This window comes from Rousettus aegyptiacus, unplaced genomic scaffold (genome assembly GCF_014176215.1).
Source record: "Rousettus aegyptiacus isolate mRouAeg1 unplaced genomic scaffold, mRouAeg1.p scaffold_m13_p_4, whole genome shotgun sequence".
In the NCBI taxonomy this organism is placed as follows: Eukaryota; Metazoa; Chordata; class Mammalia; order Chiroptera; family Pteropodidae; genus Rousettus; species Rousettus aegyptiacus.
The window spans coordinates 70,089,596-70,117,410 of NW_023416307.1; the positions used below are offsets into that span (position 1 = coordinate 70,089,596).

General features: G+C 35.1%; 1 protein-coding gene across 1 annotated transcript in view; it reads right to left on the minus strand.

Moving 5' to 3' along the window:
• The window catches only part of ADGRG7 (adhesion G protein-coupled receptor G7), a 66,958-nt gene extending 39,437 nt beyond the window's left edge, over positions 1-27,521 (minus strand). Inside the window, exons 1-8 of the mRNA XM_036219645.1 lie at positions 27,387-27,521; positions 14,629-14,742; positions 13,501-13,605; positions 10,624-10,736; positions 8,299-8,448; positions 6,514-6,605; positions 1,254-1,393; positions 1,030-1,137 (exon numbers count right to left, since the gene is read on the minus strand). Coding sequence (XP_036075538.1) covers positions 1,030-1,137; positions 1,254-1,393; positions 6,514-6,605; positions 8,299-8,448; positions 10,624-10,736; positions 13,501-13,605; positions 14,629-14,742; positions 27,387-27,501 — 937 coding nt within the window. The 5' untranslated portion in view covers positions 27,502-27,521. The remainder of the gene's footprint in view (positions 1-1,029; positions 1,138-1,253; positions 1,394-6,513; positions 6,606-8,298; positions 8,449-10,623; positions 10,737-13,500; positions 13,606-14,628; positions 14,743-27,386) is intronic.
• Between the last annotated feature and the right edge of the window lie 294 nt (positions 27,522-27,815).

A 27,815-nucleotide genomic window follows, 5' to 3' on the forward strand; every position in this document is an offset into this window, starting at 1 on the left:
ACCACATTATAAGTTAAAATTTGGATATGATGGATGACATTATAAAAACAAGCAAAAGGTAGCTACAGACCAGAGGAAAGATATTTGTAACTTATATAACCAACAAAAGGCTTAGTTAACTAATTGGAATTACACAACCAATGAGAATTATGAATTTAGTCTTTTTAAAATATGTACATTCCAGCTTAGAATTTTTATTTAAAGGGAAAATAAAAGTGAATGTGTGTGTTTAGTTTGTTTTATTACTATTGTCAAATTAATCAGTCAATTTTTTTAGACTTTTGTAAAATACAAACATTTCAAGTTAGACATAAGAATTCCTAAAGAACCATGTGCAAGATAATAAGGAGTCTGTGATGGGCACTATATTAGTGGAAATAACTGAAAATTGGTACTAATAGATGATAACTCTGTCAATTACATAAAATATCCCCAGCATAGGTCTACAGGATGAATATGAGTATGTGAGTGCCATGCCACTAGTAAACATAGGCAGAACTTGTGACTAAATATTTTTAAATGTATTTTTAACTGTAAAAATGAACCACATTAGCTAGATTTTTGTTAGAAAACAGATTTGTGTCTGTGGCCGGAACATTTCAATTTATTACCTCCAAAAAGTTTTTGAAAGAGAGAGGGAGAGGAAGGAAGGAAGGAAGGAAGGAAGGAAGGAAGGAAGGAAGGGAGGGAGGGAGGGAGGGAGGGAGGGAGGGAGGGAGGGAGGAGAGAGAGAGAGAGAGAGGAAGGGAGGGAGGGAGGGGGGAGAGAGAGAGAGAGAGAGGAAAGAAGGAAGGAAGGAAGGAAGGAAGGAAGGAAGGAAGGAAGGAAGGAAGGAAGGAAGGAAGGAAGAAAAATCATTCTGTGACCTAGAATAATAGAGATTACCACAATCTGTCAGAGTTTAAACATACTCAAATGCAAATTATTCAGTGTGAAACTAAATAAACATTATTTCTCACTCAGTGGACTTTAAATTATTAATTCCATGAATTTGAGTGCATTTTTAATATAATAAAGTTTGAGACCTACTTTTTGAGGTATTGAGCCAGATTTGAAGTTCAGTCTGTGCATCTGGATCAAGGCTATCTGCACTTGTACTTACAGATGTGGAACCAGAAATGAGAGAATTGCTAGTTCCTAGGAAAAGAGAAAAAGTATATTTTAGAAATCTACATGTTTATGAATAGAACATTATTTATGGTTGGTAGCCGAATGTTCTCTCCTGTTACAAGCACACGAAACAAACAGCTCACCTTTCCTCACAGTGAAGCGAATTCCTGTGGGCTGCACAGTGCTTTCTGAAGAGAAGTTAACAGATTGTATTGCTATATTAGGTTCTACCACTGTCTTGTTGCCCAAAGACAAGGAATAAGCCTCCATTTGCTCAATAAGCCTGCATGGAATAAAATATGATAATGTAATATTTCAGATTTGTTGTAAAATCAGAGGTGTGTGTTCTCTCCCACACTCACAAAGAAAAGCATGACCACAGAACGCATATGATCAAAACAACATAGGCCCATTCACCTAAAAAAACATTGATTTTCTTTATCAGAGTCTTCCTTTGTTATGTATGCTTCTTTTTATAAGTTCTGGTAGACAGTGCCCAATGAAGGGTATCTTGTGTATTGATGCCAGAAAGCTGTAATTCAAGAATGACAGATTTCTGAATAGAAATAATCTTTATTACACTGCTCTTCACATAGAAGGGGGATGTTGCCACCCACCATTGGCCAGGCTTGAGATCTTTATCTCCACAGTAGTAAGAATCAGTTTCCACATTTTGAAGTCCCTTCTCTCACCCAAACACCTTGGGGTCCAAAACATCTCCTGTAAGTTGTTCTTTCCTAAGGTGACTATTCATATGGAACTAGGGAAGAACAGAACTTTGAGCTCATTGCCTTGGTTATTAACCAAATATTGCAGATTTCCACAATATTTTTTTCTACTTTGGATTAAATTCAAAGGTAGGTTAGACAAAAGGTGGGATGATGTGGATGGAATCTCTCAATTTGATGTTCTCCAAAGAAAAGACATAAGATTTTTTTCTTATTTCCTGTAAGAAATATTTGCACTATTTTTGTACTTGTCAAAACAAAATCTCTGTTTCTAAGATAACTGGTTCAATCTTGTTATCCAAGAAATGAAAGAATTCATTAAAATGTAATTGTTCAAAATTCTAAATCTTTATTTCTATCACTAACATATGATTTTCCTTTCTCAAGTAAGAAAAAAAAGACATAAACTTAAAGATGCTTTATAAAGAGGATGCAATAATCATTCATATAGAAACATTCGAGTTGGCTTCTTTGTTTCAATGATTTTCCTTTTGTAACACCATATTCTATACTTTTCAGCTATTCAAACTATGTATTTCCCACTTAATGAATAACAATCATACTCCAGAGCTGCTTTCAACTGAAGGAATACCTAACAAATACCTATCTTCTAGGTACATACCTCATGTATTCATTCAACCAGTAACATCTGTTGAACATCTAGTAAGAAGTCAGTATCTTGGGATACTAAGAGGAGCTCCCTCGGGCATTGAAAGGCTAAATGGAAAGAGGTACCAAATATATGGGGGTGTTTGCCATGTTCAAAACCACTTTCAAAAAGTTGCTCTGGCCACAGCCACTTCTAAGGTCATTTTTTTTTTCCATATGACTCTTTCCTCCTCTTGCCATAACTGATTGGATTAAAGATAGGTATTTGCCTCAGAGTACTCAATCTGGAGACTGGTTATCAACTTGACACAAAGGACTAGAAGAAGCAATCGGATCCTTTAATTCAAGAATTTTCCATTTAGTGCAGCAGTTATACGGGGAAAATCATGGTTTAGAAGAGACCAGAGAGGTCATTATATCATTTCTAGGAACATATACAAATTAAAAATATGAAGTTTAATTCTTCCTGTTGAAAAAGGGAAGAAATTTCCCTCCACTCTTTTTTATGTGGAATGCTTACTTTATAAAACCTGTAAGTACTTTCTCCTCTCTTTGAAATGTAAAGAAAAATCCTTTTGAAGACTAAATTGTCATTTTGTGGCCTGTCTTTCTCAAAGACAAGGGAGTCATCTCTTTGAAGTGTACACATCAAGGGAGGCAGCACCCCTAACTCCTAGTTTCTGTGGAAGGAAAAAGGCCTAACTTCTGTGGGTGAACATCTTGCTCCAAGTTGCGAAACTACCTCCTATAATGAAGATATGAGAAGTTGGTTTTTCCTCTGGGTAAAGTCAATTAGTTAACACAAATGGTCACCTCACCAAATAAACTTAGGATGTACTATGTGTGACAAATAGTGCTGTCAAGTTCTCTCGAGGACTAATTCTTGCTTATTTGAAAACATGTATGTGATGGGTTATATCTACGTGTCTATATAAAAAAGTGAGATTCCTTTCTGTCTTTGCAATCTCTTAGCGGTTGGCCTGTGCTAGTATCACATTCTGGTTTAATATTCAATAATAAAAGTGTTGTCTTTTTCTACTACCTTTGTGGAGAGCATTTCTGGGTTGGGAGAAGATTTTGTTTTTTTTTTAAATTCTATTTCCCCAACACCATGAACAGGGTTAAATTATTTGAGAGCAGAAACTAGAAGTAAAGATATTTTTTAAGTCATGTTAATTATAAAGGTAACTGCTAAACTAATTTTTTCAATATTTAATGAGTATGATGCTAGCAATGTACATACATCATCTTATTTGAGCGTCACAAGAATCTTACTGAAGTGAGTCCCACCTTACACTGAAGAATCTGAGGCTCTTCAATATGAAGTAATTTGGCCAAAATGACGTAGCTACTAAATAACGACACTAAAGTATGAACCCCAAACTGTGTGACTCCAAGGGCTGTGGTCACAACTCTTATATTAGCCTAGAAGGAGGACCAAAAAAATACTATATCAAGACCTTCAAAGATGTGTTGGATTTTTTACCATTCCCCTACTCCAGGGTCTCTAGGATGCAGCTGTATTATGGCCCTGTTCTTAGGTTCTCATGAGATTCCATATGCCTCTTTACAATTAATCTGGTTGAGATAATTTAAGTGCATGTCTTATAACCAAAGGAGGCTGGCTGGAACAGAAATACAAACAGAAATGTGAAATGTAAACGTTCGATGTGGCCAGTGTTAGGGAAACAGGTTTGCTTTCCCAAAGTTAAGTAAACAAGGACAGTTATGAACTTGAATGTGACAGCAAAGTTTCAAGGTTATGGCTCGATCTTCATAGCATATTTCAAAATGGAGAAATGAGGTCTTAGAGTCATTACTTATAATAAGTTGCCCTTACCAGCAGAGACTCTGCCCATGGCTCCAGGGCTCCACCAACTTCAACATTCTTCCTCCTCCCAAATTAGAAAAAGAGAATAGACAAATGGGCTCTAGATAACTTTACTATGACAACTTGAGATGGCTGAAGCTGAGATGGATTCTCTTTCCTGTAACTATTCTCTTTTTCCCCCTCACTCTCTTCGCTTCTCCCACTGTGTATAAAAGGGCAGTTCAGTAGTTTAAGGAAACTGAACGAAAGAAAGAAGTCAAAGTGAGATGAAAGACTAAGGCCTGGTGCCTGTGAGGAGATCCTGCATCTAGGTTCAGGGTATGGAGTTTTGAAAGGAAGAGTTGCCCCAAGTAGCGATTAGTTTCCTTTCCTGGGGAGAAAGGAAAGTGAGAGATGACTTCTGTTGGCAGCTCATCAAGAATTCCCCCCTTAAGAGTTGGTGACCTGATGTTGGGACTGCAGGCTGAGGCAAAAGTCTCATCTAGGTGAATGAAGGAACTGAATCCACCAGGCATATGCAAAAGATCAAAAGGGAGAAGGTAAACTGATAGACCATAATTAGGAAAATAAGTACACTAGAAATTTAGAATGGGAGGAAAGAGGTTGAGTGTGGTTATACTATCTCATATTTCAATGTGTTGTATATTTAAATTTTTAATTTATCTTCTAAACACCACTTTGAAGACATTTAGATATTACACGTAAGTAACATGAAATTGTTCTTTTTGGCACACCTTAAGCCAATAAAATTTGTAATCATTTATTTTTAGGACAGCATTCTCATCTGCATCATGATCTGTGACGTTCTCAATCAAATCTCACTTCTCTTTCCTCAGCTTTCTCACCAAAAACATCCACTCCCCTCCTCTTCCTCTCACAAGACCATAAACTCTGAAGGGAGTCCACTCTGGCTCTCATTCTCCACGTTCACTCAACATAGACTCCGAACCCTGTGCTCACTTCCTTCTCCAACTTCAAGAAAAGTGGGAGTGCCTACATTCTCAGTGAGAAGGGCCGGACTCCAACTGAAACCTGAAGTCATAAAACACACCAATTAAATTGTTTACGCAACTTCTACCTCCATCTCTCAGAATTATAATCTTTTAAATGTTCTATCTCTTGTTTTTGTGCCTTTCCTACTTTGGAGGCTCAACACTAAATAGGTACTGGTTATAATAATTAGAAAACTGAGAATTTCTTGTAGGAAATTCTCCTAAGGAAATAATGAGTTATGCAAACAAAAATTGTGTAGAAGAATGCTTAAAGACTTGAAGCAATCTAAATGTCCAGCAACAGAAAACTTCTTAAATAAAAGTTCACTCGTATTACGTGGTAACCTAAATTTGTGTTGTTGATATATACCAATTTATATTAAAAAGTTGTTTCTAAAATATCATTAAGTGACAAAAACAACTTATAAGTCAATAGATTGTGTAATACGATACACATGCATGCACATACAGAGAAAAAAAATCTTTAAGAATACATACCAACAGGTTAATAAAGGTAGAATGATTTTTTAAATTTTGCTCATTCATATTTTTTTAATTTTTCTATGAGTGTGCATATTTACTTAAATTTTAAATGAGTTAGAAAAACTGTATATAAGATTAAAAACACAATAAATCCTAGTGAGGGGCCTCTATGAATAAAGTACATGGGTTTTAGTATAAATATATAACCAAAAGTAATCCAGAATAAAAAGAGAGAAAACAGGTAGAGTTGGATCCCTTTTTTGTTGTTATTCAGTGTAGCAGCCTTGGGAAAGTTAAAGCAAGCTTAATTTAAAAAAACCAGGATCTTGGGAGACTTGAGTTGTGTGTGTGTGTGTGTGTGTGTGTGTGTGTAGGGGGCAGTTGGTGGGAAGAAGGGACGGTTACCAATGTGTCTTGGAAAGTTATGCTATTATTTGAAGCTCTGTAAACTGAGAAAGGAGTTTGAAGAGCTCCTGCTGTATATGTAGGTTTCCCTTGGGCATTCCAAACTAGAGTTAGGAAAACAAGTCATCCCAGTTACTCTCCATCCATGGCCATGCTTGGAACCAGAAGTTAACATATACCATTCCATTCAGTAACTGAAGATTAGGTAGAAAGCCAAGGTTTCCATCTGCTTTCCAGGGAAATCCATGAGTTAGTGCATCCATGAGAGAAATAAAGACATATCTGTTAAGGCTTTCACCTAGGAAAGAAAACAGCACTTTGCCAGGTTTTCTTGCCAAATTGGAATTACACTTACGTTGCAAAGGTATTATCAGCAGAAGCTTCTTGAAAAACATCTTCATTGACATCTAGAAGATTACTCACTGTTGTTACGGCAACTAATTTTGCCTGCCAGGAAAAAGACACCAATCATCATAGAAGACATACATCATACATACATCATCATGACCATTGTTATCATGAATTATAATGGTATCAATTGGTACCATTGGTATGATAATCTAGAAGCAAGTATATTTCAGAATGAAAGGCTTAGTATTTTTTTAATTTTATATTATTATTAGTTTCAAGTATACAGTACATTGGTTGGACATTTATATAGTTTATGCGATGAACCCCCTTATTACTTTATCTTCTTTCTGGCTCTACACCTAGCCATTACATTACTGCTGACTGTACTCCCTATGCCATGCTCCCCATCCCTGTGACCGTCTATCAACTATCAATTTGTACTTCCTCAGCTCTTCACCCCTTTCTCCCAGTTCCCTACCCACCTCCCCTCTTACCTTCACCAGATTGTCCTCTATATTTGTGAGTCTGTTTTTGATTAGCTTGTTCTTTTTATTCCTTAGATTTCACATGTAAGTGAAATCGTATGGTATTTATCTTTCTCTATCTGACTTATTTCACTCAGCACAATAATCTCTAGGCCCCTAAAGACTTAGTGTTTGATCTGCATAAGATTTCAGAGAAAATAAAGATAAGGCACAGTTAAAATATTAATTGAGGTAGTCAATTAGGCAGCTTAGGTCTCTGAATTTGACCTCATAGCAAGATCTTTCACAGAACTTCCACTCTATCCCCCCAAACAGAAAAGCAGATGAGTGGATACAAAAGCAGAAACAAAATAAGATGCATGCAGGGTTCTGATTGTCAAAACATTACAGCCGACAACACTTAATATAATTTATTACACCTAGTAACTATTACACTTAGTAATTATTAAACTTAAATTATTTCTAGTTTTCTTATAATTGAAAAATCAGGAGTACATCAGGATCTCTTGGCATTTGGTTACTGTTTAACTGCCCTTTCTGAGGCATTAATACCCATCTGTCTGTATTGGCTAATTCTTCCACTAATTCAAAATTTGGGTCGTTATTTTTCTCTTTCAATTCCATTTTTATTAACTTGAGATTTTAATCCCACTTACTTTCCAAAAGACCTAAAGTAACATAAAATAAATTTTTTGAAATAAAACATTTAAAGGGAATAGAAGAAAGGAGTAGATATTTTCAGGTCATGCTGATATTCATCTGGTAGACATAGTGGTGGTTTATATTCCTATTTGACCAGTACTCAGCTGTGCCAGTACGTAAATGTTGACTGTAGTTCTTATGTTCAGATACCAGAGTTTAGTAGGTTATAATGCCAGAAATGTAAACTTGGCTTAAAGCTTTTTGAAAACCAAAACTAAAATGCAAACACGTTTAGAAGAAAGAGATCATAGTTTAAAATAGCATGTTCCAAAGTGAGTTCCTTAGAACATTAGTTACTTGAAATCGAATAGGAATGATGAGGTCAAATGCAGTGTGTAAACATATTAATAAAGTGAAATAGAAAGTTCTAGAACTTTCCAGATGATTTAACATAACAATCATTGTGAATATCCTGAAAGAGAATATTTAGACAAGGAGCGAGCCCTTTTTTATTTCTTTGAGCATCTCCCAGAAAGAATAGTCTGCAAATGTTTTTAAGCAACCTAAACCATGACCAAGTTCATATCTTAGAATAAGGAATGGAGTTTGGGATGACTCTGCCTTTCTCCCTCTCCTCTTTTTTAAAATCTTGTGAGTTTTACCTCAGATGAAGCATTTCTGGATGAGTTGAAGATCTGTCCAACCACGTTAGCAGCAGAAGTGATATTCTCGGGAGTTAATTTACTGACATCACTTGTTAAAATCAGGGCTTCAGTAGAAATATTTTGAGACGCAACAGAAATTTTGTCTATCTGTTAAAAAAGAAAAAAGGAAAAATTAAAAAGGAAGGAAGGAAGGAAGGAAGGAAGGAAGGAAGGAAGGAAGGAAGGAAGGAAGGAAGGAAGGAAAGAAGGGAGGGAGGGAGGGAGGAAGGAAGGAAGGAAAGAAGAAAAGGAGGGAGGGAGGGAGAGAGAGAAAAAGAGAGCGAGAGAAAGAGGGAGAGAGAAAAAAAGAGAGCGGGGGTGGGTAGAGAGAGAGAGAGAAAGGAGAGAGAGAGAGAGAGAGAGAACCCCAACTTTGTACAACCATGTCTAAACACTTTGCACACGGCTTCAAATTAATAAGCTTGAATTTAGTTTAGCCCCAATTTCCTGAACATCACATCCACTTGGTTTCTCACGTTTGTTTCTTTCCTTGAGTAAAAGACAAAGTACACACTGGCTGGGAGTTTTATCAGCCTTTACTATCTGCCAGGCTTAATTAACTCTAACAGGCTGTTTTAGCTCAATTGCTGCTACTCAAAGTGTGATCCATGGATCGATGTTGGTTCATTTTGTTACAGGGTCCATGGGAAGGTAAGAACAGCAACTGACAGTAAGTGGTCAGAAATTCGCATAACAATTTTATGCTGTTGAATCTAGTGATTTTTAAAATAGATATGTATTTTATATATTTTTCATTTTATTTTCCAAGTAATTTATTTTTGTTGTGTTTTATGAAATTATTGGCCTGCAATGGGATGATAATTTTTTAAAATGGATTTTTAACACAGATAGTTTGGGCAACACTGACCTAGACAACCTCTCCGTGTATTAATTGGCCAATGGGTGCTGCTGGGTGCCTACGACATGTTACTCCATACTGTTATTAGTGGAGCTGGGTGTCAGAGTGTTTGTGTGGAGGTTAGGGGCTTTAATTTTCACTAGATGGCAGCATTATTTCAAAATTCAAACCAACATCACAGGTTTTTCAAGTTTGGGAGTCAGAAACAATACCTGGTCAGTAGACAGAAATAACATTCTCATTCAATAGGCAGGTCCCTGCCACAGGCTAGGCAATTTACTAGATGTTTTCCAGGTGTCATCACATTTAATACACAAAGTAACATTGTGAGTTGAGTATCCTCACCCATATTTAAAGCCTTGAGGAGGTTAAGGAGTTTACCCAAAGTTCACACAGCTTGAAAGTGGCAGAGCTGAGAGTCAAACACTGGTTTGTCAGACTCCAGAACATGAAGTTTAGTGGTTGGCACAGCCTGTGTGGTTGGCAGGTACCTCCACACCTCAGTACGGTCCCCACTCCCACGTCCACCCCTGCCAAGGAAGCCAATGTAGTACAGTGTGGACTTTAAACTCAAGAGCAACTTCATCACTTTTGCCTACACTTCACCAGGCAACACACGGCACCTCTCAGAGCCACAGTTTCTTCATCTATAAAATGGGTACATTAATACCTATCTACAGAGTTGTTGTAACAATTAAATATGATGAAATAATACATGTAAAATGTTCGGCACAGTATTTGGCATGTGGTTAGTCCTCAGTAATGTGTTATTAGCTACAATTATCTATAGTATGGGAATAACATCTAACTCACAGAGGTTCTATAAAGACTAAATAAGATAACATATGTAATATGCCCAGCATCTAGAAGGACCACATAAAGATGTTTCCTCTTCCTCCTCTTGCTTGGCCTTAGGTCTAAGCAATTCCATGTATTTCCATTTGGGTGTATCCTTAGTCAAAATAATTTAATTTATATGAAAAAAATATCTACTCAGATGTATTGCCTGTTTCAGCTGCTTATGGATACAGCCCTGAGACTACTATCAGGTTCTGGAGTTTCTTGTATCAAAAGATCAAAAGATCTTTGGTCATAGTTTTTTTCTTTCTTTATTATGATCCAGTAGACCATTAAAATATACCTTCTTTTTGGTCTCAAATGTCAGGGATCTATTTTCAGTCAAAATTGCACTGGTCTAAAAGCATGAGGCCATTTAAAATATGCTATAGATTATCATTTGCTGATATTTGCTAAAGTAATATATCCAATTATCCTTTTTCCACAAACATGTCAACTAAAAAAAAAAATAGGAGGAATGGCTTTTGTATTGGTTTTTGTTATTTCTAATTTGAGAGTTTTAAAAAGCATTGATAACACATCAGATTTTTTTTCCAGGTGGCCATCACATGGGCCATATGGCATACCTGCTTTTCCAGGCTTTCCAGATTTTCATTGCAACTTCCTATTATAGCTTCTTCTAAAGTTATCTCTCCATTTTCATTAAGATTGCACAGCCGGGTTGCTATTGGATGACCCGCTTTAATTAAAAAAAAAAAAAAAAAAGAGTATTTGCAAAGATAGTCACAGCAATTGCTTGCTCCCATATATACGCTCCCTCACAGCATGATTTTGCTGCTCTTTAATCAAAAAGTGGAGTCTGTTCTTCCATTTCCTGCATCTAGGCTGGCCTTATAACATGCTTTGACCAACAGAATGTGGTAGAAATGACATGTGAGTTCCAGAACCTAGACCTCAAAGAGACTTGATATTTTGGCCTTTGCCTTCTTGGAATGCTGTCCTAAGACTGTCATATAAGGGAGAAGGTCTAAAATACTGCAGGATGAGACCATATAGAAGAGAATTGGGGAGCGCCAGCCAACAGCAAGCACCAATACCCCATGTGAGTGAAGTCATCTTGGGCCTTCCAGCATAGTCCAATTGCCACAGTCAACGCAAAAAAAAAAAAAAAAAAAAAAAAAAAAAGAAAACTGAAAAATCTAAATCGTTATTGTTTTAAGCCCCTAAGTTTGGGGCGGCTTGAAACATAGCAATGGAAAAGTAAATCAGACATTTACTACAAGAATATTTTAGGCAGATGCCACTCGTCTTGATTTTTAAATCTAGAATTTAAAAAACCAGTTGACTATTTTCTTCCTTTGAAGTCTGTAAGGAAGATTTGCCTTACAACAACAAGAGACAGGGCTTTTAATTGGATGTAATGAGGGAATACTGGTGTGAGGGAACAGAAAAAATATGAAAATTCCTTCTAGATATTTAATTATAAGTTGATCTTTCTTTAGCCAAACCTGGATAACATCCGAAAGGCAGCATTCTATTATATTGCAGCACCTATTTGATATTTGACTCTCAATAAATAATTGTTGAATAATTAAGTTTCTTTCCTAGGATTATCATCTGAGCTTCCCTTTCTCAGTGTCCTTTTGCGGTTAATAAGTAAGAGGCTGCTTGTAGATAAAATCATCCCCAGCTGTCATTAGAAGGATAACTGATCAGAAGATCAAACTTGCCGCAGGATCAATTTTGGGTAGCTGCTTCTTGAGGAATAACTAGGAAATCTGAAATTAGAGCTTGCTTCTACAACACTTAAAGCAGAAGTTTAAAGTCACTCATATACGATGGCTTCACCTCAACACTCTGACATAATGAAAATTTCAAATATATATATAGGATTTTATTTTTAAGCTTTTAGGCAGCTATATTTCAAATGCATCTTTTGTCCTGTATATATACCTACTCAAAATTAGAAGTAATTCTTAATATAAAACTAAAAGCAAATTTGCCAATAGTTGAAATCTATAGTTTTAAAATTACCTATGGACTCAATCTGAAATTCAAACATGTTTATAATAGTTGCTTAGAAAAGAAAATAAATAGCCAATTGAAAGACAATTATTCTTTTACCTCCAAAATGTAATATATATCAAGCAAGTGTGATATCCCTTGGTGGGTATGTTACTGACATTTTTACTCTTCCTAATTCACTTGCAAACAGTTGTTTGTTTGTTTGTTTGTTTGTTATAGTGATATATGTTTTATAAATTGTTATTAAATACTTAAGACATACAAAACATATAATAATTAAGATAATAGGTATCCATGGACATACCATACAGTATAAGGAGTCAGTACCAATACAATTGAAACTCCCCTTTTACCTTAAAAGGCTTCATTAGCCTTTTAATCAAGAGGCTAAAGGCATCTATGTAAAGAGTAGTATAATAAATACTTGAGTAAGAATGATATATGTGGGCAGAAGCAATTTGGATTTTGAAAATGGAATTCTGATCTACATAATTTCTTAGACTAAATAAGGTAAAAAAGCACATAGGAAAGAGAAGTACATGTAATTTAGGTAGTATTTCAAAGAGCCCTTGACATAGTCAAAAATAAATATCTAAATAAAATATTAAATTATCCCCAGGGTCATTACTAACAGAAGTTCTATCAAACATTTTCCTAAATGATCTAGAATTGGCTGTGTTTTTGAGGGATTTGGTTCTGCAGGAAGTGGATGGTAACCTGCAGGAAATGTGAGAGACAGGGGGACTGGTCAGATGAAAGTCAATTCAAATGAAGGACAGGTAGAACATTTAGGGAAAATAATATAACAATGGGCTCTACGATATCAGGACAGAGATCTATGAATTTCAAAAGACTACTCTTAGAACATTATTACCTAATGTGCCATTGAAATCAAATAAGTCATCAAAAACCTGGATATCATCAGGAAGCATATAGAAATAGAAAATATTATTTGCGCCTTTCTTCTTGGAATGTCTCTATGCAAGCAAGGTTGGCATGCTTCAAGAAAGGTTTAATAAAGCTAGAGAATATTCCAAGATGGATAACGAAAATGAATAAGGAGATGAAGGACTCTCGACTGTGCATCTCCACGTAAAAATATAAAGTCTGAAAATAGATATAGTGTAAACAGTTATAGTGTAGCTAATTATTTAAATTGAGGCAAATTATATAACTTAAAGAGAGGATATTAACCTGATCAAATTCCAGGAGATTGAGTAAGATGGAAAAACAAGCCAATTAAAGTATTAAAAGGAATTTACAACTTATCCATATTAAGGTTTTCAGGAAAATTAGAATTATGTGAAGAAGCACCCTCAAGTTTGAACATTGGTATCATGAAAGGGACCCAAACCCCTCCCCAAAAACTTCCTTAATGCCTCTTCCCAGGACCTAATACTAGTTGGAGGGATGATAACTATAACCCAGTGTAGTGATCTGTGTGCCTAAACAGAGGAGATGTTTGGAAAAATACATACCATTTAGAGTCTTCTCATTACACTTTTGCAAGGAAGATCCATATCGTCCCACTGGAATTCTGGGAAAAGTAAAATTTTGGTAGGTACTGTTTTTACAGAAATTCTCTATAATAAAAAGAAAAAAATTTAGATTATAAATTATACTTTTCTGTTTCAAATTTCAAATCAGTCAAAAGTCAAAGTCCAAAACATATCCAGTATAATTTGAAGGGTATTAGAAGGCTTATGTGACACACTAGCCCACCAAGAACTTCACACTTTCTTGTCTCGTTAAGTTACTACCATTAAAATAACTAGTATGTTAAGTAACAAGTTCCAGTTACTTAATGTGCACAATGAATAACTTAGTAAAGGTGAGATGTGATTACTAATACATCTGCAAGGATAGTGTAACAGATTGGTTGAAATCTTGAAAATGAAAGATATAGAGCATACAGGGTAAAAGGGCATCATAAGGATGTGAGTCAAAACAAAAGGTCTAAAGTTATGGGTATGTAGGATATGCTGGCTGGTAGGAGTGTAGGAAGTGATGCGAATGTCCTTCTGTGGCCCTGGGTCCTAAGCAGACGGCATGAAGTGTACAGAGTGTTGAAAAGCACACAACAGATCAAAAAATGGCTTCGAACTTTGATTCTGAGATACCATTTATTGAAAGCAAACCAGTAAATTAATAACACCTCTTCAAAAGAAAAGAATAAAAGACAAAAACTTCACCTAAGTATATACTTGGATAGGAAGGTGCATCTAGACTTGAGAAAAGTTCGAATTGTGATATTTGAAATGGCATATATTTCCATTGGTAATATGGCATATCACCAATTGAAAATACCTGGAAAAACATATCCCCCATCACCCTGTATTAAACATCACATCCAGAAGGAAAAGCAATGATGAATTTACAGAGAAACTTGATAGTTGGGAAACAGACAAGGTGTATTAAACATACAGGTAAATAGCCCAAGAAGAAAACTCGGCTTTTACTATTGAGCTGATAAATACATCTTAAAGCCATCATTATTATGCCCATGTTACTATAATCATTAACAAACGTTTCAAGAAGCTTTGCTGCTCTCCTTAATGCAAGAGTCACCTACACCTCACACCCTAGTATTATCCCAAGAAACTTACCCATTGTACATCTCAGTCCTTTCCACTCTTCTGTACAAATGCATCTGCCATTTTCCCAGGTTCCACCATTTCTGCAGAATGCTATAGGAATGCTTGATGGGGGAGCATATGTTCCTAAAGAAACAATAAATAACAGAATAGTATACAAACTGTCTAATTAGTTTCTCCTTTTGGGTCTGTGGCCTTTAACATCTATGTGTAAAAGCATTACTTTAAGTACCATGTGAGATGTTCTTTGTAATATCATCAACAAAAGTATACATGAAAATCTATACAGAGTATACAATGCTGACTAGATGTTATAAATACTAAAAAATATATACATATTTGAAAAACACAACACTTTGGCAGAGGAGATTAGAATCTAGTGAGAGAAATAGGAGATTCTATAGATGATAGATGGATAGTTGGATAGATAGATGATGATGATAGACAATGATAGATAGATGACAGATGATAGATAGATAGATAGATAGATAGATAGATAGATAGATAGATAGATAGATAGATAGACAGATAGATCAGACAGACCAATCAGCCAATCAAGTCAACTTGCAAGTTTGTAAGTGCTGTAGGAATATAGAAAATAGATGTTGAGAATAGAGGTAACCTACCCAGGGAAGACTTTCCAAAAGAGGAGATATTTGAATAGAATTTTAAGATTAAATCTAGAAAAGCCAAATCCAAATGGATGGCTCAAGTATGCAGGATACAAAGTACAAAATTACAAAAATGTGGAAAGTTCTGATATGTCCAAGGAACAGAGAAAAGCTTTACATATCAAGAGCACAGTTTCTATGAGGAGCAATAGCAAGACATAGACTGAATTGTGAGGGTTTTATAGACCAAGCCAATGATATTTAATCCTGCAGAAGCCTAGAGAAGTCTTGAAACAAGTGAGCAACATAATCAGAAATGTTTTTTAGGAAGGTACCTCAAGCAATATGAGAAGTGACTGAAACTAGGAAGCAAGTAAAACCAGTTAAATGAGGACCTAATCTAAAGCAATAGCTCTAAGGAACTCAGGTGTCAACAGATTCAGGAAGCATAGCTGAGGTAGGATTATTAGGATCTAGTGACTGGTTATTTTGCACTGGGGACACTGGGATTTCTAAATTTGAAGACAAGGTGGATGTTAAACAAATTAACTAAGCTTAGAATATAGGAAGAAAGAGTTTCATTTTTAATAATTATGGAATAGATTGTACCATATTAAACCCCCCACAGATCATTTTAAACTCTGGATGAAAGTAAAACAAACAAACTATTAGAGGACGTTGGACAGCAATGAAAAGCAGACAGAAACTGACAGCTATTCCGAGTTTAGACAATCTTTCCACTAAGGGCACTACCCAGTAAAGATAGCAGGAGTGGTTCAAACTCCAGCAGAAAACCACAGACTTAATAGGTTGAGATGTAAAAGAAGCCTGTTCGGGGCTACAACAGCAACCAGAAATTGAAGGGAAATATTACAGAATGGAGAGAGTCATATAAAAGAATGGCTCAATGTGAATGTGCATGAATTCCCCTGAAATCTAGGGAGCAAAAAAAGTTTTAAAAAATTAAAGAGAGTTTCACAGACATGTGGGACAATTTCAAGCAGTCTAACATATATGCAATTGGAACCCCAGAGGGGAGAAGAGATGGAATAGGGTAGATAAAATATCTAAAGAAATAATGGTCAAATTTTTTCAAATTTGGTTAAGAACTTTAACCTATAGATCTAAGAAGTTCAGTAAAGCATAAGTGAAATAAACGGAAGGACAACCACACTTAGACACATTGTGGCCAAACTGCTAAATTTCCAAGGAGAAAATCTTGAAATCAACCAACTACTGACCCAGGCAATTTACTAGTGAATTAGAAAAGAATAATATCAACCTTATATAAACTCCTTCAGAAAATAAAGAAAGATAATCTTCCCAAATCATTTCAAAATCCTAAGATAACCCTCATACCAAAATATGATAAAGACATAACAAGAAAATTCCATACAAATAAACCATATTTATACAGATGCAAAAATCCTTTAAAAATAGTAGCAAATCAATCCAGCAATATATAAAATTGACAATGCATCATAATCAAGTGAGGTTTATCCCAGGAGTGCAAGTTTGGTTTAACAATAGAAAATTAATTCAATTCACCATACGACAGAATAAAGGGGGAAACTATATGATCATTTCAATAAATGCAGGGAGCGAAAAGCATCTGGCATTTTTTTAATTCTCAGCAAACAAGGAATAAAATAAAATCTTCAAACTAATAAGATTCATCTAAATAAAACCTTCCAATATCATACTTAATAGTGTAATAGTGAATACTTTCCCCCCCTAAGATTGACAGAAAAAAGTTTAATTGCTTTAACCACTTTTATTTGATAATTATATGAAAGGTACTAGCCAGTGCTATAGGAAAGAAAAAGAAATGGAAAAAAACCATAAAATTAAAAAAGGAAAAAATAGATGTATCTTCTGTTGCAGATGACATCATCAAATTGTTAAAAATCCTAAGATGTCTTGAAAAGAGCTACTTGAATTGATAAGTGAATTTAGCAAAGTTGCTAAGTTACAAAATATGCATGAAAAATCAATTATCTCCTTATGTTAGCAGAAAATAATTGGAAAATAAAATTACAGACCCATTTCCATTTAAATTAGAGTAAAATTCATAAAATTATTGAAAATAAATATAACAAAATATGTGCAATATCTTATGAGAGAAATTTTTAAAGATCTAAATAAATGGAGTTATATATCATGTATGTATGGAAGGCTCAAAGTCATTAAGGTCTCTATTTTCTCCAAATTGATATAGCTAAAAATCCAAAAACAAAAGACCTGTTTCTGTAGAAATTTGTAAACTTATTTATAAATCTTATGGCAATACGAAAGACCTAGATAGGCCAAGACAAATTTTTAAAAGAATAACAAAGTTGAATGAAACACATTACTAGTTTTATAACTTACTTGTATAGCCATAGCAATCAAGACAGTATGACATCAGCATGAAGACAAACACATTGATGAAACAGATAAAACATACTTAGTCAATTAATATAAAAAAAAATATGCCAAGCCAATTCAATTGGAAAAGGAAAAATTTTTCAACAAATGGTGCTGGACTAACTGGGTAAATACACCACACTCAAAACTCAATTTAATTTAATAGATAACATTTTGTTTAAAATAATAATAGCAGCAATTTATCAGGTGATTATAGCTTATGGATAAATAAAATGAATGACAAAAATGTTATAAGGGAAGAGGAGGATTAGGGAATACTCTGTTATAGGGTATTGGCATCACCCATGGGACTATATATTATTAGAAAGTGAACTTAGGTTCATTGTAAATATATACTGCAAACTCTAGGGCAACCACTAAAGTTTTTTGTTTGATTAAGTACAAATGATTTCTAAGAGAGAAGAGAAAGTAAAATCATATAAAGTGCTCAGTTAAAATCAGAGAAGGCAAAAAAGATAACAGTAGTGGAAGAAACAAAGAACGAAAAAAAAATTGCTAATATAATAGATATTAATCTGATATACCAATAATCACTTTAAACAGCATGGTCTAAAATCACCAATTATAAGACAAAGACATTAAGAGTAAATAAAAAACAAGGTGCAACTATATGTTGTCTATAAAAAACTCATTTTCAATAAAAGCGAGGTGATAGAGGAAGATATATCATGCTAATGCAAATCAAGGGAAAAGTGAAGAAGCTATATTAATTTCAGACAAAGTAGACTTCAGAGCAAGAAAAATTACCACGGATAAAAAAGACATTATATAATGATAAAGGAGCTAATCCTTCAAGAACTACCAATTTGTCCCTACCAATACAGTCTCAACATAAGTGAGACAAAATCAATAGAACTGCAAAATACATATATATATTTATATGTTATATATACAAATATGCTACTATTGTTGAAGACTCAACACTCTTCTGTTTGTAATTGATAGATCCAGCTATCAGAAAGAATATATAGTTGAACTGTATAGCACCATCAATCAATTAGATCTGACATTTATAATTTTTCCTTCATTCAATGATGTAAGAATACACATTATTCTTAAGCACACATGGAGTATTCACCAAGATAAACTATATTTTGACCTATAAAATATTCCTTAACAAATTTATAAGAAAATTTTTTTAATTTAAATAAATAAATAAATTGTTGAAAGGATAGAAATCATACAATATGGTCTCACAAACCAAAATTGAATTAAATTAGAAATCAATACCAGAAAGATAGCCAGAAAATTTCTTAAATATTTGGAGATTAAACAACATACTTCTAAACAGCTTGTAGATTAAAGAAGTCTCAGGAGAAATTTTAAGATATTTTGAACTAAATAAAAATGAAAGTGAGATTCAGAAAAAGCAATGCTTAGAGGTGAATGTATAGCATTGAACATAAATGTCAGAAGAGAAGAAAGATCTAACAGTAATCATCTAAATTTCCACCTTTGGAAACTACGGAGAAGATCAAATTAAGTCTAAAGGAAGAAGAAAATAAATAAAATATTATGGCAGCAATCAATAAAGTTGAAAACAGGAAATAAACAGAGAAAAATCAGTAAAACCAAAAGCTGGTTATTTGGCAAGAACATTAAAATTGATAACCCTCTAGCCAGTCTAAGCATGAATAAAAGAGAGAATGCACAAATTACTAAAATCAGATATGAAAAAAAGGGTCATCACTAGTGATCTTGTGAACATTTAAAAAATAAAGCATCATCACAGCCCTAGTGTTTGAGCCCTGTCTATTAGATCTTTTAACTAAATTTGTTTCTTCTCATCTAGAGGCCATCAAGATGCAAATGGTCCTGGATACCGAACCTGGAATGAACATATCCTTCTACCGTGGACCCTTAGATAGATCTCTGGGCCATTCCTTTGGATGCCTCTCCTCAGCATAAAGCAGCCAGAGCGGTCGTCTCCCCTCACCCTAACAGCAGTTAAGGCTATGTGTTCAGAGAGTGGTTTGAGATAGAAAAATTAGTAAATGTTAGGCAGAACAGGGCAGTCCATGGTAGGAAAACATAGTTGGAGGTCACACCCACCCACGGAGCCCGACCCCCACCCCCTGGAACTGGGGGTGGAGACTTGCCAACCAATCATAAAAAGGCACATCCCGTCAGACCAGAAGGAGTAGCTAGCACAGAGACCTATAAAAGAAGTTTTTTTCTACCTGGGGTATCCCACTTTCCAGTACACCCTCTAGCAAGAGAACTGTAATTCTGAGCTTCAATAAACCTTATCGCTTTACCTCTGAGAGAGAAGGGAGGGGGGAGAAGGAGGAGGAGGAGGAAAGGGAGGAAAGAGAAAGAAAGAAAGAAAGAAAGAAAGAGAGAGAGAGAGAGAGAGAGAGAGAGAGAGAGAGAGAGAGAGAGAGAGAGAAAGAAAGAAAGAAAGAACAAAGAAAGAAATGAAAGAAGAAGAAAGAAAGAAAGAACGAAGAAAGAAAGAAATAAAGAAAGCCAAGAAAGTAAAGACAAAGACAGCCCTTGGGCCTTTCTTTGCTTTCTTTTCCCTCCGCGAGCTCTGTCCTTTTTCTGTTTTCGTCCTGTCCCCCTCCGGCTCTGGCGTGCAGTCCTGGGTCGGGAAGAAGAGGGAGGGAGGGAGAGAGAGAGAGAGAGAGAACGAATGAACGAACGAACGAAAGAAAGAAATATGAATAGCTCTCTGTTAACAAATTTAATAACTTAGACAAAATAGACCAATTCCTTGAAGGACACAGTCTACCAAACTCACACAAGGAGAAAGAGATAATCTGAATAAACCCGTATTGATAAAGAAACTGAATCTACAATTAATTACCTTTTAAAACAAAAAGTGCCAGACTCTGATGGGTCTGGTGGTGCATTCTACCAAACCTTTAAGGAATACTGATATCAATTCTCCACAATCTCTTCCAGAAAATAGGAGAGGAGCACTTCCCAACTCATTTTATGAGGCCAGCATTACTCTAATATCAAAATCAGACAAAGACATTATAGGAAAGGAAAATTACGTATCAATATTTCTCATGAATATGAACACAAAAATATTAGCAAATTTAATCCAACAATGTTTAAAAAGAATTATACACCAAAATGAATTGATATTTATCCCAGGTGTGCACCGCTGGATAACAATTAAAAATCAATTAGTGTAATTCATCGTGTCAAGAGACGAAGAAAAATCACATGAGCATTATCAATAGACACATAAGAAGCTTTAACAAAATCCAACACCCATTCATGATAAAAACTTAGCAAAGAAGGATTATAGGGGACCTACATCAACTTGATACAGAGTATCTACAAAAACCTACAATTAACCTCATATTTCATGATGAAATATTAAATGCTTTTCCCTAACATTCGAATCATGGTAAGAATGTTCCTTCTCACTGCTCCTACTCAACATTACACTGGAAGTTCTAGCTAATGCAATAAAACAAGAAAAGGAAATAAAAAGTAATCAGATTGGAAGGGGAAAAAAAAGTCTTTGTTTAGAGATGACATAATTGTCTGTAGAAAATCCCAAAGATTCTCACACACACACACACACACACCTAATAAGAAATTATAGCAAGATTTTGAGATACAAAGTTAACTGCAAAAGTAAATTGCTTCTTACTGGGGATTTCTGCATTGTACAAGTGGGACAAATTCAAATTCTTTATCCTAGGGTTTCAATTACTTGCAGTGACTTCCCCTCCCCCTACTTGTGTCTCTGCACAGGAGATAGAGTTCTTCAATTCTTCTCTGAGCTAGTGAGAACTTTTGTAATCTTTTCACAGCTGAGGCAACTCCTTAAGGCTTCAGGTGTTATGCCCATGGTTCGGGTCCAACTTTCCCACTTCACACAAGATGGAAGTCATGCCTCCCATCTCCATGTATGCATGGAAGCCAGAACTCTCATCACAAAAGTTTGTGCCAGTACCTGCTCACCATTATGGTACTGCATATTCTCTTTGTTTCTGCCACCTGGGATTTCTCTTCAAGAAAGAACATCTGCTTATATGTTTGAATTATTGTTATATTTTATTCATAACTTCTAAAGTTCTCAAGTAGGAAGGAGACCTATTCATGCCTACTCAGTCTGCCTTTCTGCTATAAGTCAAGGGTCATATCTTCGTATACTTGGGTATTTAACTCCCTTTAGAGCAAGGACCTGGCTTCTATCTGTAGGTTCCCACACAATGCAAGTGTGTGGAAGGTATCCAACAAATGTTTGCTGACTGGCTTCTTTTCCATTTGCATTTTGATTGAGGACGTCAAGCCCAAGCAGAGCTATCCACTCCTCTATCGCAATCACATTTTTAACACCTTTGTGCTTCCTTGTTCAAGATCTTTTCCTCTGAAATACCTAAATTATCCACGAAATATAACAAAAGTAGCATTGGTATTTTTAAGTAAGGAAAGTCAGACCCAGAAAGATTAAGTGGTTTGTTTATATCACATAACTAGTTTTTAGAATTAAGGACTCATAAAAGTGACATTAGCCAATCATTAGCCAACTTTCTTATTCTACGTAAAGTGCAAAGTGCGTAAAGAGCACATTTTACATAAAGAGTAACTTGTTTCAGATCCATAATTAAGTGATAGCTGGGTGGTGACAAGAATTCAAATCTCCTGGTTACTAACCAAGTGCTCCTGCTCCTGCTCACAGTGCCTGCCTTTACCATAGACAGAGCAACTAAGCATCAGCTGCATTTTATTTGAGGATCCATATACTGGAACATATTTAATAATAGGATTTTTCTTTCATAAAATCAATATGATATTAATAACATTTCTTTACATTCTTTTAAATTGTAATAAGAAATATGTTTAGAAATATTAGCCCTATTTTCAATACCTTTACTACAAATCATGGAACATTAAATGCAGAACATATGTGATACTCACTTCATACTGATTGAGAAAATAACATTAAATATTAAAATTTTCAAATGGAAAACATGAATTGAATTTTTTTCCCAACTCTATAAAATTAGAATGCTTTTTAAAAACCTAATTTGAAAAAGTACGGGAATAAAAATATCTTTCTTTAGTCAAAGAAATTTCATCAGGAAACTCTAGTGTTCAGCTCAGAGACTTGACGGGTTTAAAATCCAGGCATCTGTCCTTTGTCTCAGACCAGGAAGTGGAAATATTTAGATAAGGATAAAGTTTACTCTTAAATGATAACACAATATTTAGGAAAGTTTATTCCATTGTGGAAAAAAATTTAAACAAAAAAATATATAAGTTGTAGTCTTTACTTAAGGTAAAGAATGTTCAATATTAATTACCTGCCTATGTGTTTCAATAAACTGGTTAAATGTTTTAATAAAATTTTCCCCAATGGTATAGTATAATATAAATATTAAAAAACAAATGCAGGAAGATAAGGCAGTTCTTTGAACTGTTTCTGTTTTCCTTTTGAGCTAATCAATTGAACTTAATGATTAAACCTATTGTAGACCTTCAGTTTGATAAATTGAGGTCCAATTCAAAGGTCCAATCTAGATCAATGGCATCTATTCAATGTGTAATTCAGGGAGTAGAGAAAATTGTGGACTAAATTATCTAAAAATTAATAAGGTAAAAATAGTAGCCAGCATTTATTGAGTGCTTACAGTGTATTAGACATCATCTTAAATCTGTAAATGTGTTAACTCATTTAATCCTCACAACAGCCCTATAAAGTAGGGTTTATCATTACTCCCTTAATAGGAAAACTGAGGCAGAAATGTTGAGGAACTTGGTCAAGTTTACTCAGGCAGTAAGTGGTCACATGGGCTCCAGAGCTTCTTTTTTCCCTCTCATGTACTTTTCCTCCCCAACTCTAATGTACACAGTCTTAAACACCATATTCTTTGGTAGATCTTCAATAATATTTGTTATCAAAGACCTACGGGTGGTAGTTGTATTCAGAATTTCAAGTAAAAGTATCTAATACCTGGAAATTTTAAAAAAATCCACTAAGCCAAGGTTCTAACCTTTTAATTTGAGAAAGTGACTTTAAAAATGGGATCAGCAATTTAAAAATCAGTAATTCTATTATTAAAATAATTCATACTCCTCAGCCAATTACATTGCCAATTTATTCCTCAAAAAATTTCCTTCCCGTTTATAGGAATTATTTTCTTGATTTAGAAGGTGGTTATATGAAAAAGCAAGAAGGGAGACTGAAAAAGGAGCTGAAGAGAGATTTACAATGGTAAAATTAAGACTAAATAACACTACAGTTGCCTAAAATCCAATATCTTCCATTCAGAAAATACTCATCTAGAACTTTTTTTTTAACCCCAACATGCAACCTGTCCTCCAGGAATAGTTACACGAGTCCGATTTATTATGGAGTTTGTCTCTTGAGGAAGTAGAGTAATTCAGTAAAATGAAAGCCAAGTGTATGTGGACAAATTATTTTTTGAGAATCAGGAAACTCTCCTTGACCTTTTCCCCACAACTTACGCTTCTTACTGTGCAAGAATTTCGATACTATAAAGTCTAACCTTGGAGCTTGGAAACATTTCAACATACCAAAGTCTCTTGTTAACCTGTGGCGTAAGCAAGTCCTGTGATAGGGAATGAAGGCTAGGGCATCTGGAGAGGGATGGGAAAGGCAGTCATGATGGCACAGAGCAGGAAGATGTATGGTCCAAAAGATGCATAAGATATGGTTGAATAAGGCAAAATTATCATTGCTAATAAGTTATAAGGTTAAGATACTCTCCCATCGGTAATAAAAAAAACATCCCCTAGTATAACGATTATGGACATTTATCTGTAATCAGGCTTAACTCAAGCTGGGAAATGTCAGTGGAAAGATAGACAATAAAGTTTAATTATGTTTTTTTTTTTTTACTTTAATCATATGTGAGGGGCCAAAAAGCCATGCTACTTCTTATGTTACAAAATTCTTGCTATTGGAAACACAACTCCAATAGAGATAGAGCACCTTTTGTCTGCCCATTTTGCGAATACATAAAGTGGATATTATTCTATGAAAAATGCCCAATGTGAAAAGGTTGGAGGGCTGGCAAAATTTAGATTTGCTCCAACATAAACACATCCTACAGAATTGCTGATCACATTGTTAAACAAAAGAAGCCACATACAGTTGGAGAGATCTTAATGAAGCCAAAATCTCAAAAACTGTGAATGTATTTCATGGCTTGGAACAAAGGAAGAAAACTAAAATAGTGTCTATGTTAACTGATGTAAACAAATCCAGAATTACATTTATTTTAATATTTTGAGGCAAATCACAAGATATTGGTAACTATGTTATTTCACTTCTGAATAAAGCTATTTGACAGTTTCCGGTTTTCACATAATTCTTTAATTTACTCATCGACTATGTATTGGCAACTCTATTGCTAGTACTAGTTTTAGGTGCAAGGAATATAGGTTAATAATTCAGGTCCTTATACTTATACTTCCATTCTAGAAATATGGAGATAGTCAACCAGCGAGGTAGATCTCATTGACTTGAAGACAAACACTGTGATATCCCAAAGTGCGTAACTTAGCTCTGATTCTACTGGTTGCTTCATATCTTTGTGAATTAGGGTTTTCAGCCATAGTTGCTTCAAAAAGAAAAGAAGAATTGATTGTGTTACCATTATCTTGCTTCTAGGAAGGCAGAAAAGTGTGGGAACAAATGATCTAGATTCAAATCCAGACCCAAAACTTGCTATGTTAGCATGAAAATATTTTTTAACATAGTATCTAGAATATAGTAAAAAAAAATTTTAATTGTCAATTTTATAATAATGGAAGACTCATGACTCTCCTCTTAAAAATAAATTTAAAAACAATTCATCTCTATACCGAAGTAAAGGGACCGAAGTGAGACCATCCAATAATTGCATGAGATGGGATAAGGCGAGATGGAAAGAGATCAAGCGGAGTGGAGTGGAATGAGTGGAAGGGAGTGAAGTAGAATGAACCGGAATTTACCAACTAAAACAAAATCTGAATACAATGTATAAGACAAAATTTCATGGCAAGCAGTATCAGTCTTTTAATCTTTCTCTTTAAATAATATCAATAGCCCCCTCCTTTTCAACCAGGTTTCCCTAAATTGAGGAATATCCCTTATAAAGAGCTAATTCAAAATTCCGCTCACAGCGAGGAAACGTTGGTCTTTTCTGAAAGCTTGAATGCTTATACTGTTAGACATGAGATCGTTGTTACTATGCTTCGTTTTGGCTTTAAGCCTCAGGAACCTCAGGGATATGTTTTGCATTTATTTTTAGCAACTCCTCCTAGCCTTTGAGTTTCATGTACTTTCTGTTTCCTACTCTCTCCTCTTCCTTAAGATGTTATTGAACTTTAGTCCATGTTTCAATGATTCTGTTGTACCTATGTCTTTTATAAGTCACCACAAATTTAGCAGTAGATATCATAAGAAGGAAGGAAGGAAGGAAGGAAGGAAGGAAGGAAGGAAGGAAGGAAGGAAGGAAGGAAGGAAGGAAGGAAGGAAGGAAAAAGGGTAGGGGGGAGGGAAGGAGAAAGAGAGATTTCTTAAAAGTATACCTTTAAATAAGGTCTTATAAATTTAGCAGCCTTAATAGGGTGCATTCCATAGTTTATAATTTTTTTAAACCTCAATTAAACTATTTTAAATACCTTAAATGGACAAACAAAGACACATTTTCCCCAAGTTTAGATTTTATTATTTTTCTCCTGGCAAATTTTCTCACGCTAGTTCTCTAAATCTTGTTAATATAATATTCTCAAAGTATTGTTATTCAGTGGACAAAAACCAGATCTACTCTCAGCTACCACTCTGTCAGCAGACAATATATTCAACTCCTGTTGTCCTCCACAGAGGATCTTTGCAGCCATGCTTTGTGCTCCTGTTGGCTCCCCCAGCTTTCTGTCCTCTGCAATTACCTTCTCAGAAAGCAGATCAACTCTCCTTCTGCTCTCTCCCACCTGGCATTATTTACCTTTATTTACTCAATTTCATTAGGAACTCTCTGTTTCTTACAAAAAAAAAGAGTGCTGAGCACATCCAGCTTTGAATCCCTGATGGAGAACCTCTGCAGCCCAAGGGAACAGCATGAGGATTGTGGTAAGTTTCTCGTGAGTTTCTGGGGCTTTCCTTTAATGTCACTGTTTTACTCATCATTGGCACCACGCGTCCCATTTTTCCCAGGTCAGCTCTAGCACACAGCAGATGTTGAACAAATATATGTTATATAACCAGGAAAAATTTTTTTTTCTAAATTATCTTAGCCTTTGAGTAGTTTTTTACACCTGGTTTCTGTGCAAACTATATCATTTTATTTGTAATCTTAGAGAGAACATTCCTAAACTTCCTTCTAGAACTAAAATTTCATTCTATATATGTTTGATTATGTGTATTCATGTGTGTGTTCATAATTATTTTCTTTTCTTGGATTTACATAAACAAACCAAACATGCATTATTAATTATTTTAATTATTACTCTGCTATCCATTCATCCAGGAGTTAATAAGAGCATAAAGAGGCCAATTCAACCATGTTATTTGTCATCACACACACACACACACACACACACACACACTCTCTCTCTCTCTCTCTCTCTCTCTCTCTCTCTCTCTCTCTCGTATATACAACTGCATGTTTGCCATCAATTCACCCTTGCATATATTTAATAAATGGCCTGAGCCTAGACATGGCACTTCCCACCCAGTAGTGGTGTGGCAGGTGGCAGAGACAGAGGCTCAATGCCTTTTCTCTCTCTGAGTTAAACATAATAGTATGGCATTACCTCTCTTGATCCTCATCATGATTCTCCAGATGCTCATTCCGAAAACTATGGTGGTCAGCAGCCCACACACTATGGCCACCAGCACCCTGAGGTCACACCGACGGCAGAAAGCCATGAGGAAGCCAATCCACAAATCCACTCTTGAAAAACAACTAGCTTCTTTTCTTCTTGAGCCAAGAAGTTTAATTGGAAACTATTCCAAAAAATAAAAAGAATTCCTTCTTTTGGTGACCGATTAGGCATATGTCCTCATTTTTTTCAGGATTTTTGAGGTTGATCGGGCAAGATGCAATTTGAATCACTTAATAAAAGGTATATGCTCCGCTTGCAATTTCCTCACCTTCACTGAGTGAGAACATGGAAAAAGTGATTGGAGTTGGAGAAAAAGGAAGATAACTCAAGGCAATAAAGAAGGGGAGGGAATAGCAG